General features: G+C 32.4%; 1 protein-coding gene across 1 annotated transcript in view; it reads left to right on the forward strand.

Moving 5' to 3' along the window:
• LOC149060521 (uncharacterized) overlaps positions 1-13,849 on the forward strand; it is a 56,442-nt gene that overhangs the window by 38,321 nt on the left and 4,272 nt on the right. The window contains exons 3-4 of the mRNA XM_089216060.1: positions 5,266-5,404; positions 11,788-11,894. Of these exons, the coding sequence (XP_089072186.1) occupies positions 5,266-5,404; positions 11,788-11,894 (246 nt within the window). The remainder of the gene's footprint in view (positions 1-5,265; positions 5,405-11,787; positions 11,895-13,849) is intronic.

Raw genomic sequence — 13,849 nt, forward strand, 5'->3', positions numbered from 1 at the left:
GTTCAAACCACGCGCGGCTGGCGATCGGTTATGTTTTTGATATTAAACATGATTGTTATTAAAACCGACGCCTAAAATATATTCAATCAGTTCTTTATAGGTGTCCTTAGGAAATTCGAGGTTCATCATCATTGTGCCCGTTAGAATAATATCGAATAACAATCGACGATAATAATAATTTCTATACATAATTTATTATGTCAATCAATTTTGAATAGCGTTTATATATTATACGTGCTATTACAATTGATTAAATATTATGTCGTTTGAAACAACAATACCGTATACTACGTAATACGTTATATCAAATTAATATATACTCAAATCCAATTAGAAAAAACCTTCACGTACGCCTTGCACTCAACATTCGTTAAATTACTATACAATTACTACTGATTATGTATCAATTACTTTACATATATATATTATGTGTGTGTGTGTAACACTGTAACATATACATATTTATAAGTTTATATTGCGCGTGCTTACATACATTAATTATGTAAAGGTATAAAATATATTACGCATGACGCATGTACATATTTGCTTGCATGCACCATTTAATATAGACCATACACCAATAAAAGTATAATCGTGTTGAATTTCGTAATTTAAAATTTTGAATACCTATTTAATAATTATTTAATACCTATTTAATACCAATTTTGAAAGTTTTTCGCATTTAATTAATGTGAAAATATTGTCTTGTTCGTACAATAATAATTTATTAGTCAAAATTAGCATTTTGGAAATCGGCCCAGCGTAGTATTCGGTCTCCTCCTCATCCCCCCCCCCCCCAAAAAAAAAAAAAATCATTATTCCTGTTTTTAGAATATTCACCTATTCGAAATAAATCCGGACTAGGAGATTGACGATACCGGAAACTATAATTTTACTACTCAGAAAGGTCAAATGTTAATTTTTCTTATATGCAAACCTGACATAATATTATATGCTTGGAAAAAAAACAAAATGGGTTTTTTCTCATTCGAATATCATGTAGCTACCATGATATACGACTTATAGAACAGCGATTTCACGCGAGAAATTTTTTTCGAACAAATAATCAATTATAATAAAGTAAGTCGGATTTAGAAATGCACATCCATTTTTATTCTGTGCTGACTGTGCATAATTATGTTTACGACTGCAACGTGCATTGTTTCGATACCACACTGCATCTGTACATACCTATATATATATATATGTATTAAATATTGTTGTTTTAATCACAGGTGTGTTTTATTGAAGATTATCATCGTCGTTATCTCTATATCTATACACGAGTGGTATTTTCGGATTCTCAGTCATTATTTACTATTTTCTACGCACCATATTTGTCACCACATCAAACGGATAATGCAACAGTTGTGGTTATCACGAAATGTCTAACCAACTGCAATTTATTATTGTAATTATAATTAAAATGTATTTCATAATTCTGAAGTATTATTTGAATGCACTGACCCATCTCAATAAAGTGTTAAGTTCATACACGCTGCCAACTTGCATATATAACAATTAATCATGAATAAGTAATCATAATAACCTGCATAATGTTCTAACTATAATTGCTGTCGTAATTTTACTATCTGTAAGGGAGAAAAAAAGAAATAATAAATATATTATGCTCGTAAAAATGGATTGCAGAGACGATGACATGATAATATTATTATTTCAAAATGTTCCCTTCGTCTTGTAATTATTTGATGGTATTTAAATTGTGTATAATTTTTACTAGCTGCGCTGTACCGAGTGGTTCAGTGCTCGTGAACTGTACCTACGTTATATTATACTGCATTAGATAACATGTTGATAAAAATTATTTTTTCGACGAATTCATATATGTAGCGAAACAGTAAGCGTGCACACATTACCAAGATTGTTTTCAAAAAAATTTTCCGCTCCGCGTTTCATGGTCACCTCATCCCGTTGTATTCATACAAGAATATAAACTCACTACCATAAGACGCACCTTCAACAATAATTGAGCCATTTTTGGAAAATAATAATATCGTTTTTTCAGCCATTTGGAGATTTAAACTCTAAAAACGCGAATAAACACACAGTTTTGGAAATAGAAAACGTGTAGCGTACCAGTTGCATTGTCTCATAGTGTTTTCGTGTTTATTCCGAGTGAATTATTTCTTTACCTCAAGGTTCGTTCGCCTCGTTAAGAAACAAACAAACAGACTCTCATACTATTATTATTATTATATATAGGTGTATGTATTATTTTAATAACGCTCACGACTCCCCGTCGGGATATCATATAATATACTATTACATATATTATAATTATACGTGTGTGCATATGATATAATATTAAATGTGTGGTATACGAACACGATGATTGTTTTTATAGTATTACGGGGACAAATTAATAGTAAATTATTATTAATACCTAATAAATAAAATAATTGTTCAACAAATGCATAAGGAGTATGATTTTTTTTTTCAATGTCTATCAGTTGATATTTCAGCAAATATTCGTTGTGTTTTTAGTTTCTAATAATTTAACGGACCATGGAATATATTATATATATTATACTATGCTTGTAGATTATTTCTATGTTGTAATATACTAATATATTGGTGCAATGAATGATATTCTATAAATACATATCATGTCAAAAAATGTTGTGCAGTACTTACTTATTTTTCAATTTTTTCAATTAAATATCTCATCTAGATCTTGCCATTAAATCCAAAATTTTCTGATATTATTCAATGTCTGCTTTAATTTCCAATAACATACAATTGAACTCGTTGACAATATATAAAGACACCAGTCTCCCGAAGACTGGAGAAGCATTATGTGTAATAATTTGTTTGTTAGTCAGTTGCTAGTTTAGGCCTTTAGGGCCTTGATTTCAATGCAAAGTGTGAATTTTTGGGGTGATCTAAGGCATAATTTCTGGTACATAGTTCGTTTCATGGCATAGTTATATAGGTACGTAAACAGCGGAATTTTTATTTTGCATTTTGTTTCGCATATTTTTACTTTTTCAAGCATTTTTTTAAGGTTATTCGTATATTTTGTTGGTATTCTACATATTTTTACATTATACGCTTATAACTTTATACTTGGTAAAAGTATAAACTGGTAAAATACATTTTTATGAACATTTTTGGGTATTTTTTAGAACAGTTTTCAACGATTTTTAGAACGCGGTTTGAAACCGGGTTCTAGCTGTTCGCAATATTATACGAAATGCTCGAAATAAATACACTCACGCGGGAAATATTTAATTTCATTTCCGGCCAATAGTTTCATTCGTGCCTATATAGTAATATATTCACAACAAAACCGTCGAGAACAACATAATATTACCGTACAGAAGAACAACCCATATCACGTACCGGATCACGATTTATCACGTAATGCGCACACACGGCTATATTACTGTAGTCGGCTGAGAGTTATCGCGCCGGTCGAGAAATAAATTCTGTGCCCCACGTCATTTATATCCTACACGATATACACACATAGGCACACGGTCGGTTATATTACACGTTGTGTTATACATGTAATAACGTCCGATATGGAGGCGACGATGTCGAAAAGTAATTATTATTACGTCGCGACGACGCCGAGCACGTGAAGACGAAAAACGAAACGATAACATATAGGTACGCGTACTATCCCGGACACAAACGTGAAACGAGGCAGCGGCCAAAAAAAGAGTGAGCGAGACGGAGAGTGTAGGTACCCAATTTAAATCGAGTTTTTATTTTTTCTAAAGTGAAAATCCGTTGTTTTAATTACGAGAAAATTTCCGAAACGCCTACCCCTCCTGCCGTCGTCCCCGCGTCTCACGCCCCCGTCGTCCGGATCGTATATCACACCCGCCGCAATCTCTCTTTGCAGCGTCCACCGCCGCCGCCGTTTATCGTTTGCGCGCGAGCATTCGCGCCGAGGAGGTGTCCGTTTGTCGGGACCGAAATTCCGTCCGTACGAGGTGTATTATGTTGACCTACCTATCTCGCGGCACTGCTATATAATAATAATAATAATAATAATAATGTGTATAGTAATTAACCCGTCCGACCCGAGAAAACGAATATAATACTACACGACCAGAGTATACGCGTGCGCATATTATATAGATATGTGTTCGGTTTTCGTCAAAATTAAGTTTTTTTTGGTATATTTTAACGAGGTGTACCCGCGTGTATGTGGTATAACGCATTATCTTATTATACGATTGAAATGGGTGGTATACATAAAAAAAAATTATTATTATAATATAGCCAATATAATATACAGGCGCTTGCTTAGCTGGCGTCATTGTGTTCAATCATACTAATTATTATAATAATAGAATTACTATGTAACGAACGATTTTTCTTTCGTTTTCGAATATAATATAATATAACTCATAACATTGTTGAAATTTCCACACGTCTACTGAACTGGCGTTGTGATGCTGCTGCAGAGCGGTCTCGTCAGCGTACGTCAAAATGTCGAAAAGTTGTTACTTTTGTGCACGTCCGGTGGGTGGTGCGACGTGTATACGATATTAATTATATTTTTTAAACATAATATTATTATTAAACTGATAAGTAGGTATAAAATATTAAAATATAAGCAGTATGGTATTGATATTATTGTCCCAGCATATTGTCTAATGTGAATAAGTCACTGAAGTGACGGCGTTTGAGAAAGGGGCGTTCGAGAGGCGGACGTTTCCGAGCTTTTCATGGCCGTTATGACTGTTATTGATGCCTCCTACTTTTTTTCGTCTCTTAACACGTGTAGACGACGTTTTCTAATCAAGGGCGGTTTAGTTGGGTTTGATTTATCAAATTAACGTCACCGGTACATTATATCAAACAAATAGAATTGTATACCTATATAATATATATATATATATTATATATATTTATATTATACTTTATGCTCGTGCACACACAACTGAAAAGATATTTTTTAATACGACTTGTACCGCTGACTTTTAATGTACATCTGCACTATCAAGTGGTGAAGGGTATAAGGATGTTACAAGTATTTTTTTGAAAAATGTTATCCTTATTTAACGACTTTTATCATTGACGACGATTTCAAACCGCGACTCATGATGTATACCTACCTAATATTGTGTGACGGTCATATAATAAAAAGCTGTTTCGACATAATTTCGCAATTTCGCAATTATTTACTATTTATTATCGTTGTTATAATTTTTTCTTATCAAATACCGATGTAGGTACCTATATATTATAGTAACGTGTTAACGTTTACGATTTTTGTGATGTTCACAGGTGGTGTTGTGCGACATTTGGAGGTGCGGCCCTGGCTATGGATTTGGGGTCCGACTGTACAACGATTGCAGCAGTCGAAATGTCAGGGTTGACTACCGGGGACGAGTTCTCGCCGACGACGAGACTTCAAATCCATTTCGTGAGTATATTAATATGTTATATACATATATTACATAGATACTCGCATTTTTAGTAGCCCGCCGTCGTGATCGCGCTTCGTCCATAAAATACATTGTTTATAGGCGCAATGAACGCCACTACTCTCGAGATCGATTACGACATCGGAACGATAAAATTATAAAGGTCGACAAGTATAGTAGAATAATTTATAGAATGACTACGTTTTGTTCACAGGGGTGGCTTAGCGGTGGGGATAAAAAAAGTCACATTCGTGAGCATAGTTATATACTATAGCATAATATATTATTATATCATATACATATTAAAGACACTTACCTGCGACAATTACCGAGTTCGCACGATTATGATTGTTCGTTCCGAACGGCAAATATTCTCCGCCTCCGATGTTCATGGTTCGTTTGATTTGTCGTTCCCCGGTAGTGGCGTGGCTCGGACGGGAGGGAGATGATTATGGTTCATATAATAATAATATTAGATTATAGGTATATTATTGAGCGGTGCAGGAATGCGCCATAAAATCTAACAGATTTTTTTTCTCCGGTTGACATCATAACGAAAATATTATTACACACACGTTCTAATGCACACAAATATGCGCATAATATAATATTTAATATAATAATACAAATACTCTTCTCGTTGGACGCCTATAATATATAATAAACATATATTCCTGCATATCTGCAGGTTTCCTCCGAGAGCGGCGTGTCCCTCGACGATAATTTATACGTATATATAGGTACATCACATCAATAATATGCCATAATAATATAATTACGATTACGCGATACTGTTTTCAAATCGGAAGAAAATAATATTATAGAACAGTATATACCAACTAACATAGATTTACTAACGTGTATAATAAATAAATCGAATAGTTAACAGTTTTTGTAGCTCGTTAAGTTGATGTTTATTTATATAAATATTATAAGAAAAAATCAAGTTACGATTAAAAGTTTTTTAACATTAAGTTCATATAGAAAAAATATTAGATCAAATTATTTATTTTAATTTTTTTATTTATAATTGGATATAAGTTGCATTCGATTCAACAATAATATTCACACTAGGACTTAAAATTTAATATTGATGCTTAGATGTATCAAACATAGTTCAAATATCTTTTATAAAATTTTAAAAGTCCATATTAAATCATACAAGTATAATCAAAACTAAAAGATGTCAATGTCTGTATTTTTTCTTTCGTATTGCAACTAGTTGAAACATTATGCCAATAGACTCGGTATTAACACGTTGTTACTAGTTATAAGATGTAAATTCCATGCTGAAAGTGTCACTTATAATAAAGAATCTTGTTGATTTTAATTCATTTAAATTTTAGATTAGGTAAAAAATTAACAATTACATTAATTCAAACCTAAAATATCAACTCAATTCTATTTTTTAATTAGGTAATTAAATATTAACCTCTTAAGCAAAATAAAATTGATTTTGTGGTTCTGCTCTTAAACTCACTAACACTGGTATAATAAATATAATCACGCCATGCGTGTAATCGTGTATGTACAATATGATATTCTAACAGTGCAGTTTTGACGAAATATTTTATCACCATGCATTTTTAAAATACTCGTATATTATTATAGCGCACATATAGGTCTGATCAATCTTTTAAAATTCCGTCCGCCTGTTTGTTCAGCGATATATATATAACTCCAGCAGCTCTGTACGTGCATATAGTGCATATATATATATTTACAGTATCTATGTGGTACCTGCAGCAGTGTATGGTTGTTGATACCGCCACGGTTAGTCATGGGCGATGGGCCTATATACCACGACGATCGTACTATACACTACGCATAATATTATTATCACAGTGTAAGCGCATACAACACACGATTTTCGGTTTTATATTATTAATATTTTTTCGTCTTTTCCTCATATTACTCGTCGGGCGCGTGCAAGTGCGTGGTCCTCCACTGCACGCCGCCGTCATATACCTATCTAATATTGTACACTCGACGTATATATCATGCACGCATATTACCTATTATATTAATATTATATATAGTGTATACGATAATATAGTATTATATTTATAATATACGCGTTTACGTCATGTGTGTATAATATCATTATGCGCGAGGCTAGATAATATTTTATAATACGCGAGGCGGTGCGCGCCGACTCATCTCCTCGTCGGTGTATATCATAATATTATACCTATTCGTTTCGGTAACGAAAAATGGACATTTAAACGAACTGCAGCGGTGGTGTATAGTCGTAGTCGTAGTCGCCGTCGTCGTCGCCGTCGTCCGATCCGTATACGCACACACGTGTGTAACTGTACCTATATAGTATATTATATAGGTTCCAACTATGATATGTGCTGTATAATATTGTAAACGAATAATGTATATAATATTGTATGAGAATACGCTAGCACACACGAATATTATAGTTTATGTTCTTTGAATATTAATGGATTCCACTGCCGCCAAACACGAATAATATCAGTTTTGTGTTTTCGAATCGACACGGATCGTTATAATAATATTATTATCGGTGTTTCTGGCGTCACACGTGTACGTATATATATATATATATTGTACCCGCCGTTTCGAAAGTACCTTATATTATAATGTTATTATATATGTGTAGGGTACCTACGACGTTTACACGGGCGCGCACGCACTTATTTGATATGTCGATAACGTAGTTTTTTCGTCGACCGAGAACAATGACGGACGCGATAAACATTTAAGTATATTATCGTAGCATACCGCGTTATATTATAATAATATGTGGTATACGGTGTAATAGTATGGCTATAACCGCGTGCGCGCGCGTGTGACGCCGCCGACGCTGTGCAACAGGTAGCGCGGAGGGTAACGAACTCTAGCCCTACTCGACATGAGCAGTAAATTACAATATTTTTTAGATGTCGTATAATGCGTGACATCAGTTAATTTGACAGGTACACGGCAAACGGTTCTCGCGATGAGCTCCAAAAACCCTGCAGGTACCGAACAGCAGATACCGTCTGAACGAAGACTTGAATACCCTGGATTGAATCCTATATATTATATGTTATAGTCTCGACTTATTTTAAGAGTATAAATGCTAAAATATTTATGCTTCGAAGCATGTTTTGTCCCGCTACAGAGTATTTTTTTCATTGCTCTTTTCCAATTTATATTTTTGAAAATGTATCACTTCGGAAAAATGAATGCCTTATAGTTACGGTCAAAAGGCCTAAAATGGAGTGTGGCTTTTGATAATGCTTGGCTATCAGCTCATTAATTTGGCTGTTGGTAGAGCAGAAAGGAGGAGTTTTAATTAGGCTGCTAAAACATTTGAACATGATTGGCTAAATGTCCAAATCCGACCATGTACAATCGTAGAAGTTATAACAATTTACGTAAATCTTCGAAATATCAGTAACGCTGTAGTGATGTGTACATCTCTAAAAGCCGAATGTTTAGTGAATGAAAATGAATCACATGAAAAAAACGGTCCATTATAAACAATAATATTACAAACGCGTTTTATTTTCCAGTACATTTATTTATAATTAAATTGCAGTGTCTATTACTGTACAAGATGGTTAAGGGTGGTTTAAGATAGTTTATGGTTAAGCTGCAAATTTGAATTTAAAACACATCTGTTTTGCATTTTTCGTACTTTATTAATTGATTTTAGTATTTTACTAATCTATACTAGTATTTTCTATTAATAATTTTTACTTGGTTTCTGAGAATATATTTTAAAGAAATAATTATATAGTTTGGTCAACATTCGAATTTAATATAAAGAAAAGTATTTAGAAAAATATCAATCCAAAACTCACTAAACGAAATTTTTCAATTATATAAGCAGCATTATTATATGGTGTTTAATAAAAATTGATCAAATAGATCTTTCCTATCTTTTAAACATTAAACAATTAATGTTACATAGTAGGTAATTGGTAGTATACCTACACTTAGCGACTACGTTTTCAAGCTATTTTTCTCGCAGACAAACCAAAGCAGTTCTATACTAAAATAATAGTACCTATTAATAACCGCGACGGCCGAGAGGTCTGAATGTCCGGTGATCTATATCACTGCAATGTCGATAAGGCAATGTTCCGTACATCACGAATCACTTTAGAAAAATGATATAACTATAGTGTTTTTATACTTTGATAGCAATTTAATGTTGTGTACCCACGCCTACTATATTATGGAGGTGGTTCAGTTTTGGGAAAGTTCTTTTTTAAAAGGATCTCTTTCTGTTCCTTGTTCACTTCTTAACATAAGAACTCGTTCCAGTTACTCGTTCCAAAGAAGGAATTCACGTCCAAAACCAGTTCCTCCGAAAAAGAACTCGTTCTAATTTTCATTATGTTTGTCTAACCAAGGTATTTAAAAAATCGCTGTTTTAGAATGGCACTTTTATTATTTATAATGTTCGGTAAGGACAATGATCCACGGACTAAACGTAACTCTACTAAAAATACCTTCTTACTTATTAACACGTAGAAATAATGAAAGATATTATATTACGATTTAAAGTATGTTTTAAAAATTTTAAAGTGCTGTGATCTTTGTTCACGTTTCTCAAAAAAAATAAAAAAATAAGAATTCGTCCATTTTCTTTTTTCTTTACTTTTAAAGGAAGCTGTTCCAAGATTCGTTGTTGTAAAAATAACTCGTTCCAAGAATCCATTTCCTTTTGGAACGAGTTCCTTTTCAACACTAAATTATTGGTGATGCGCAACAGAGTTGGTTAACTCGTAGCGCAATAGGTACTATACGACGATCGGGTGGATTTGTTTTTTAATGGAAAATCGTTGTAAAGTTTGGTTTTTTTGTGCGTGCCTGTGCTCTTCGCGACCTATTCCTACTCTTCTCCAAAGCCGCCGCACCGGGATCGTTATAAACGCACAAGACACAAAAGTTATATTTTCTGTGCACATACAGTGATGATGTGATGTGCTTGTCTGTTTGTTTTATTTGTTTATTATTATTATTATTATTTAAATCAGTTGATACGAAATGCTTTCCCGTGCATTCCACGGTCGATCGTGACTTGAAATTTGAAGTACTGGCTTTCTATTATGCGTTTGACAATATTATTATGTAATACGAAATGAAGCGGCGGCGAATGATGCGATGGTCGTGGTTGCGTATGGTGTATGTGTTGTGGCGCTTACGTATAGGTATACGGATCGCGTGTGTAACAATATCGAAAAGCCGAGCCTAACCAAAACGCATATACCCCACAAAAATATAATGATAATAATATATATTATTGTATCACAATAAATTAACAATTAATGCGCTTTTTACCGTACACCGCGGCGGAGCTGCATAATATATTATCATTAACGGTAAGGTCACTTACAAACGAATGGAGCGTTTTAGGGAACGATCGTCCCGGGCGCATATACTCATGACGTATCTATACATACATGTTATTTATATGTACTTATATTGTATTGCCGCTAACAACTCACTAACACATTAATGTATAGGTAGTGCGGTCGATGATTGATCACCGATTTGTTCATGTGTTTATCCGATTTTAACTTTTAACACACTCACAACACGCACACAAAACATCTCGTCGATATATAGTACGCATATAACTATATGATTTTTACGACACGAACCCTTTTTTTTATGAATATAACCGTATTGTTTCGGGTAACATATGTATATATTAAATGTTACCCGGTTACCGGTGAACTATTAAAACCGATCCCTACACATAGATTTCCTACAAATTATGATAATGCGCCGTGTAATAAAATAAATAAATTAATAAGTTGTTAGCGCCCTGTCAGGATCTCGGTGAAAATATAAAAACGTTATTGAAGGGTTTAAAAAATGGCGTATTTTGACGTTTGTGAATTTTTGTGCAATGCGTATAACACATGAGTCAATAAAAGTCAATGAAAGTCATAAAATATCATAAAAATGTTACAGTAAATAAAATTTAAATTTAAAAAAGTCAAAAGTCACATCACATATTTTAGTTTTAATATGAAATTAAATGTATTTATTTATTTATGTATAAATATGTTTATTCTCGTATATTAAGCGTGATTTCACTAAACAAAAACCGTGATTGTGATTTAATTGTGATTGTGAATGAAACATCTAAAATAAAAATAATCAGTTCACATTGGTATTAAAAAAAAATATCATTTTTAATTTTAACTTCAAACGGTGTGTTTCTCATTTTTCAATGAAGGAGAGTCGTACTATTATTTACATATATCACCAAATTCCCATATCTGCCGATGGGCTATCGCGTGCATAAAATATGTAATATTTAACCATTTTAACCTATACAAAACTGTGTCTCTGCGAGTACTCTGCACGATGCACGATTAATTAACGTTTTCATTTTATATTTTTACAGAAAATCTGACCGTCAAATCCCTGGACTTCAGTATTCGACTGTCGATATTCGCTGAGGAGTCGCATCGGTATTTGTGTTTCAACAACAAATGGTCCCTTGTTGGTTCGGTAAGTGATGTCTACATCATAATATATATTTTATGAGCTCACATAACAGTTTATATAGTCAACAAGTACACACACTATTATTACATGTAGTATTTTTTTTTATATTTATTATATTAAATAATATATTTAAGAATATCGAATAACAAGGTCCTCGACAGCAGTCGGTCGCGCGCATCTCACCCTTCATAGTTCATACAACGAATTCCTTTTTTTTTTTTTTACGATGTACAATAAACCGATATGACTGCCGCGTATCTCCTGCACATTGTTTCAACGTACATTAAAAGATGAATTTCACAATCTAGCACACTCGAATATTATTTTTTATCGTCTGCGTGCGTTGAGTAAATACACGAAAAGAATGTTCGAGAAAAAACACATTTTTCACTCGGCCGTCTTAAATAAATGTCGACACTATTACTTTACAATATTATAATATACGTAGGTAGGTACCTACGTATACAGTAATATTATTATATGCCTGCCTACCTTTGTAGTATAATATAATATTTATATACACAATATGTTGGTGTATTTATACATGGTACATAATATAGCTTTTAAAGAGGCGTTTTTGATAATATGATAATAATGTTATGTGAAAAACAATAATTTCAATATTTTTAGATTTAAATAATTTTTATTAGTTAGTTCAGGGCGCTGCACGATACAAGGTTAAATATTAGTGATTGTGTACGATTATACTCGTAGTATAGTTTTTTTTTTTTTTTTTTTTTTTAAAGGAACCTAATATACAAAATATTGTTAATATTTAATCCCTTAAATTATAACAAAAAATGTACCCAATGGTGTTTTCGTATAGAAAACAACAAGTATATTGTATACAAGTATACCCTCATTAAATTTATAATTTTAAGAAAAAGTACAAACATGCAAATATATAGGTACAATGAATATTATAATTGTATAAGCGCAAAACTAATCAGATTCAACCCTTCGAAAATAAACCAACTTCGCTCGTGAACAATTATTTTACAAAGCTCTTGGGGAATATATTCACAAACTACTAAACTTCAGAAAAATACATTTTTATATTACTCACTTAAGTATTAATTAATATTTCGCTGGTAATATTATTTAACAGTTTATAACATTTAACTCTTGGTAATTCTTATTAAATAATCTTTGTTTGGAAGAACTTGAACATATTTTTATCGAAAAAACTGTAATAATCACGGTCGTTTGACACGAACCATTATTAACTTTGGAAAATGGGCAAAGATATGTGGTAATAACCAATATTTAACTATTTATGATAGGGTCTAACTATTATAGATGATTAATAAATGCATATGAAAATGAATAATAATACAGAATATACGAATTGCTTAATAAACAATCAATTACGTGCTTTTTTTCACTATTATTTTATACGTTGACTTTAAGATATTATCTCAATTATAATTTGTTTTCTCACTAGATTATTATTAGTCAGAAAACTTTACACGGCAGAATACTTAAGTAAAGTGATAGAACTTAACAATTTATTGCAAGTGTTTAATCTTTTCAAACGATGTAAGATCAACAAATAAGGTTACGCGTAATGCAGTTTATTTTTGTTTTATTTGTTATACTTATATAGAATGTGTCTGTTGTCTTAAAACCTTAAACACTGCTGCAGCGGTAAAATAACCGTATCGTGTATACCTACTGTTATTTTAGATGTTCAACCTAAATATTATGTTGATCTGTCATTATTTAAATTTTAATACTACATTATACGGTCACGAGCTCGAAAAAATCACTTATTTGTTGTTGCGGCGGGGTGGGGGGGGGGGGGGGTTCAATTATTTATTTGAATCCCAGAATTAGCAAGAAAAACTTTTTTATGACATATTTACGTATATTATTTATTGTGATTTGAATTCTCTGCATCTAACTGTGCACAGATATAGAGGACACATGGTCGCTAATGATAATATTTATGTCACATA

The sequence above is a fragment of the Diuraphis noxia genome, unplaced genomic scaffold, assembly GCF_037042655.1.
Source record: "Diuraphis noxia isolate RWA-SAM2 unplaced genomic scaffold, SU_Dnox_SAM2 contig0001, whole genome shotgun sequence".
NCBI lineage: Eukaryota > Metazoa > Arthropoda > Insecta > Hemiptera > Aphididae > Diuraphis > Diuraphis noxia.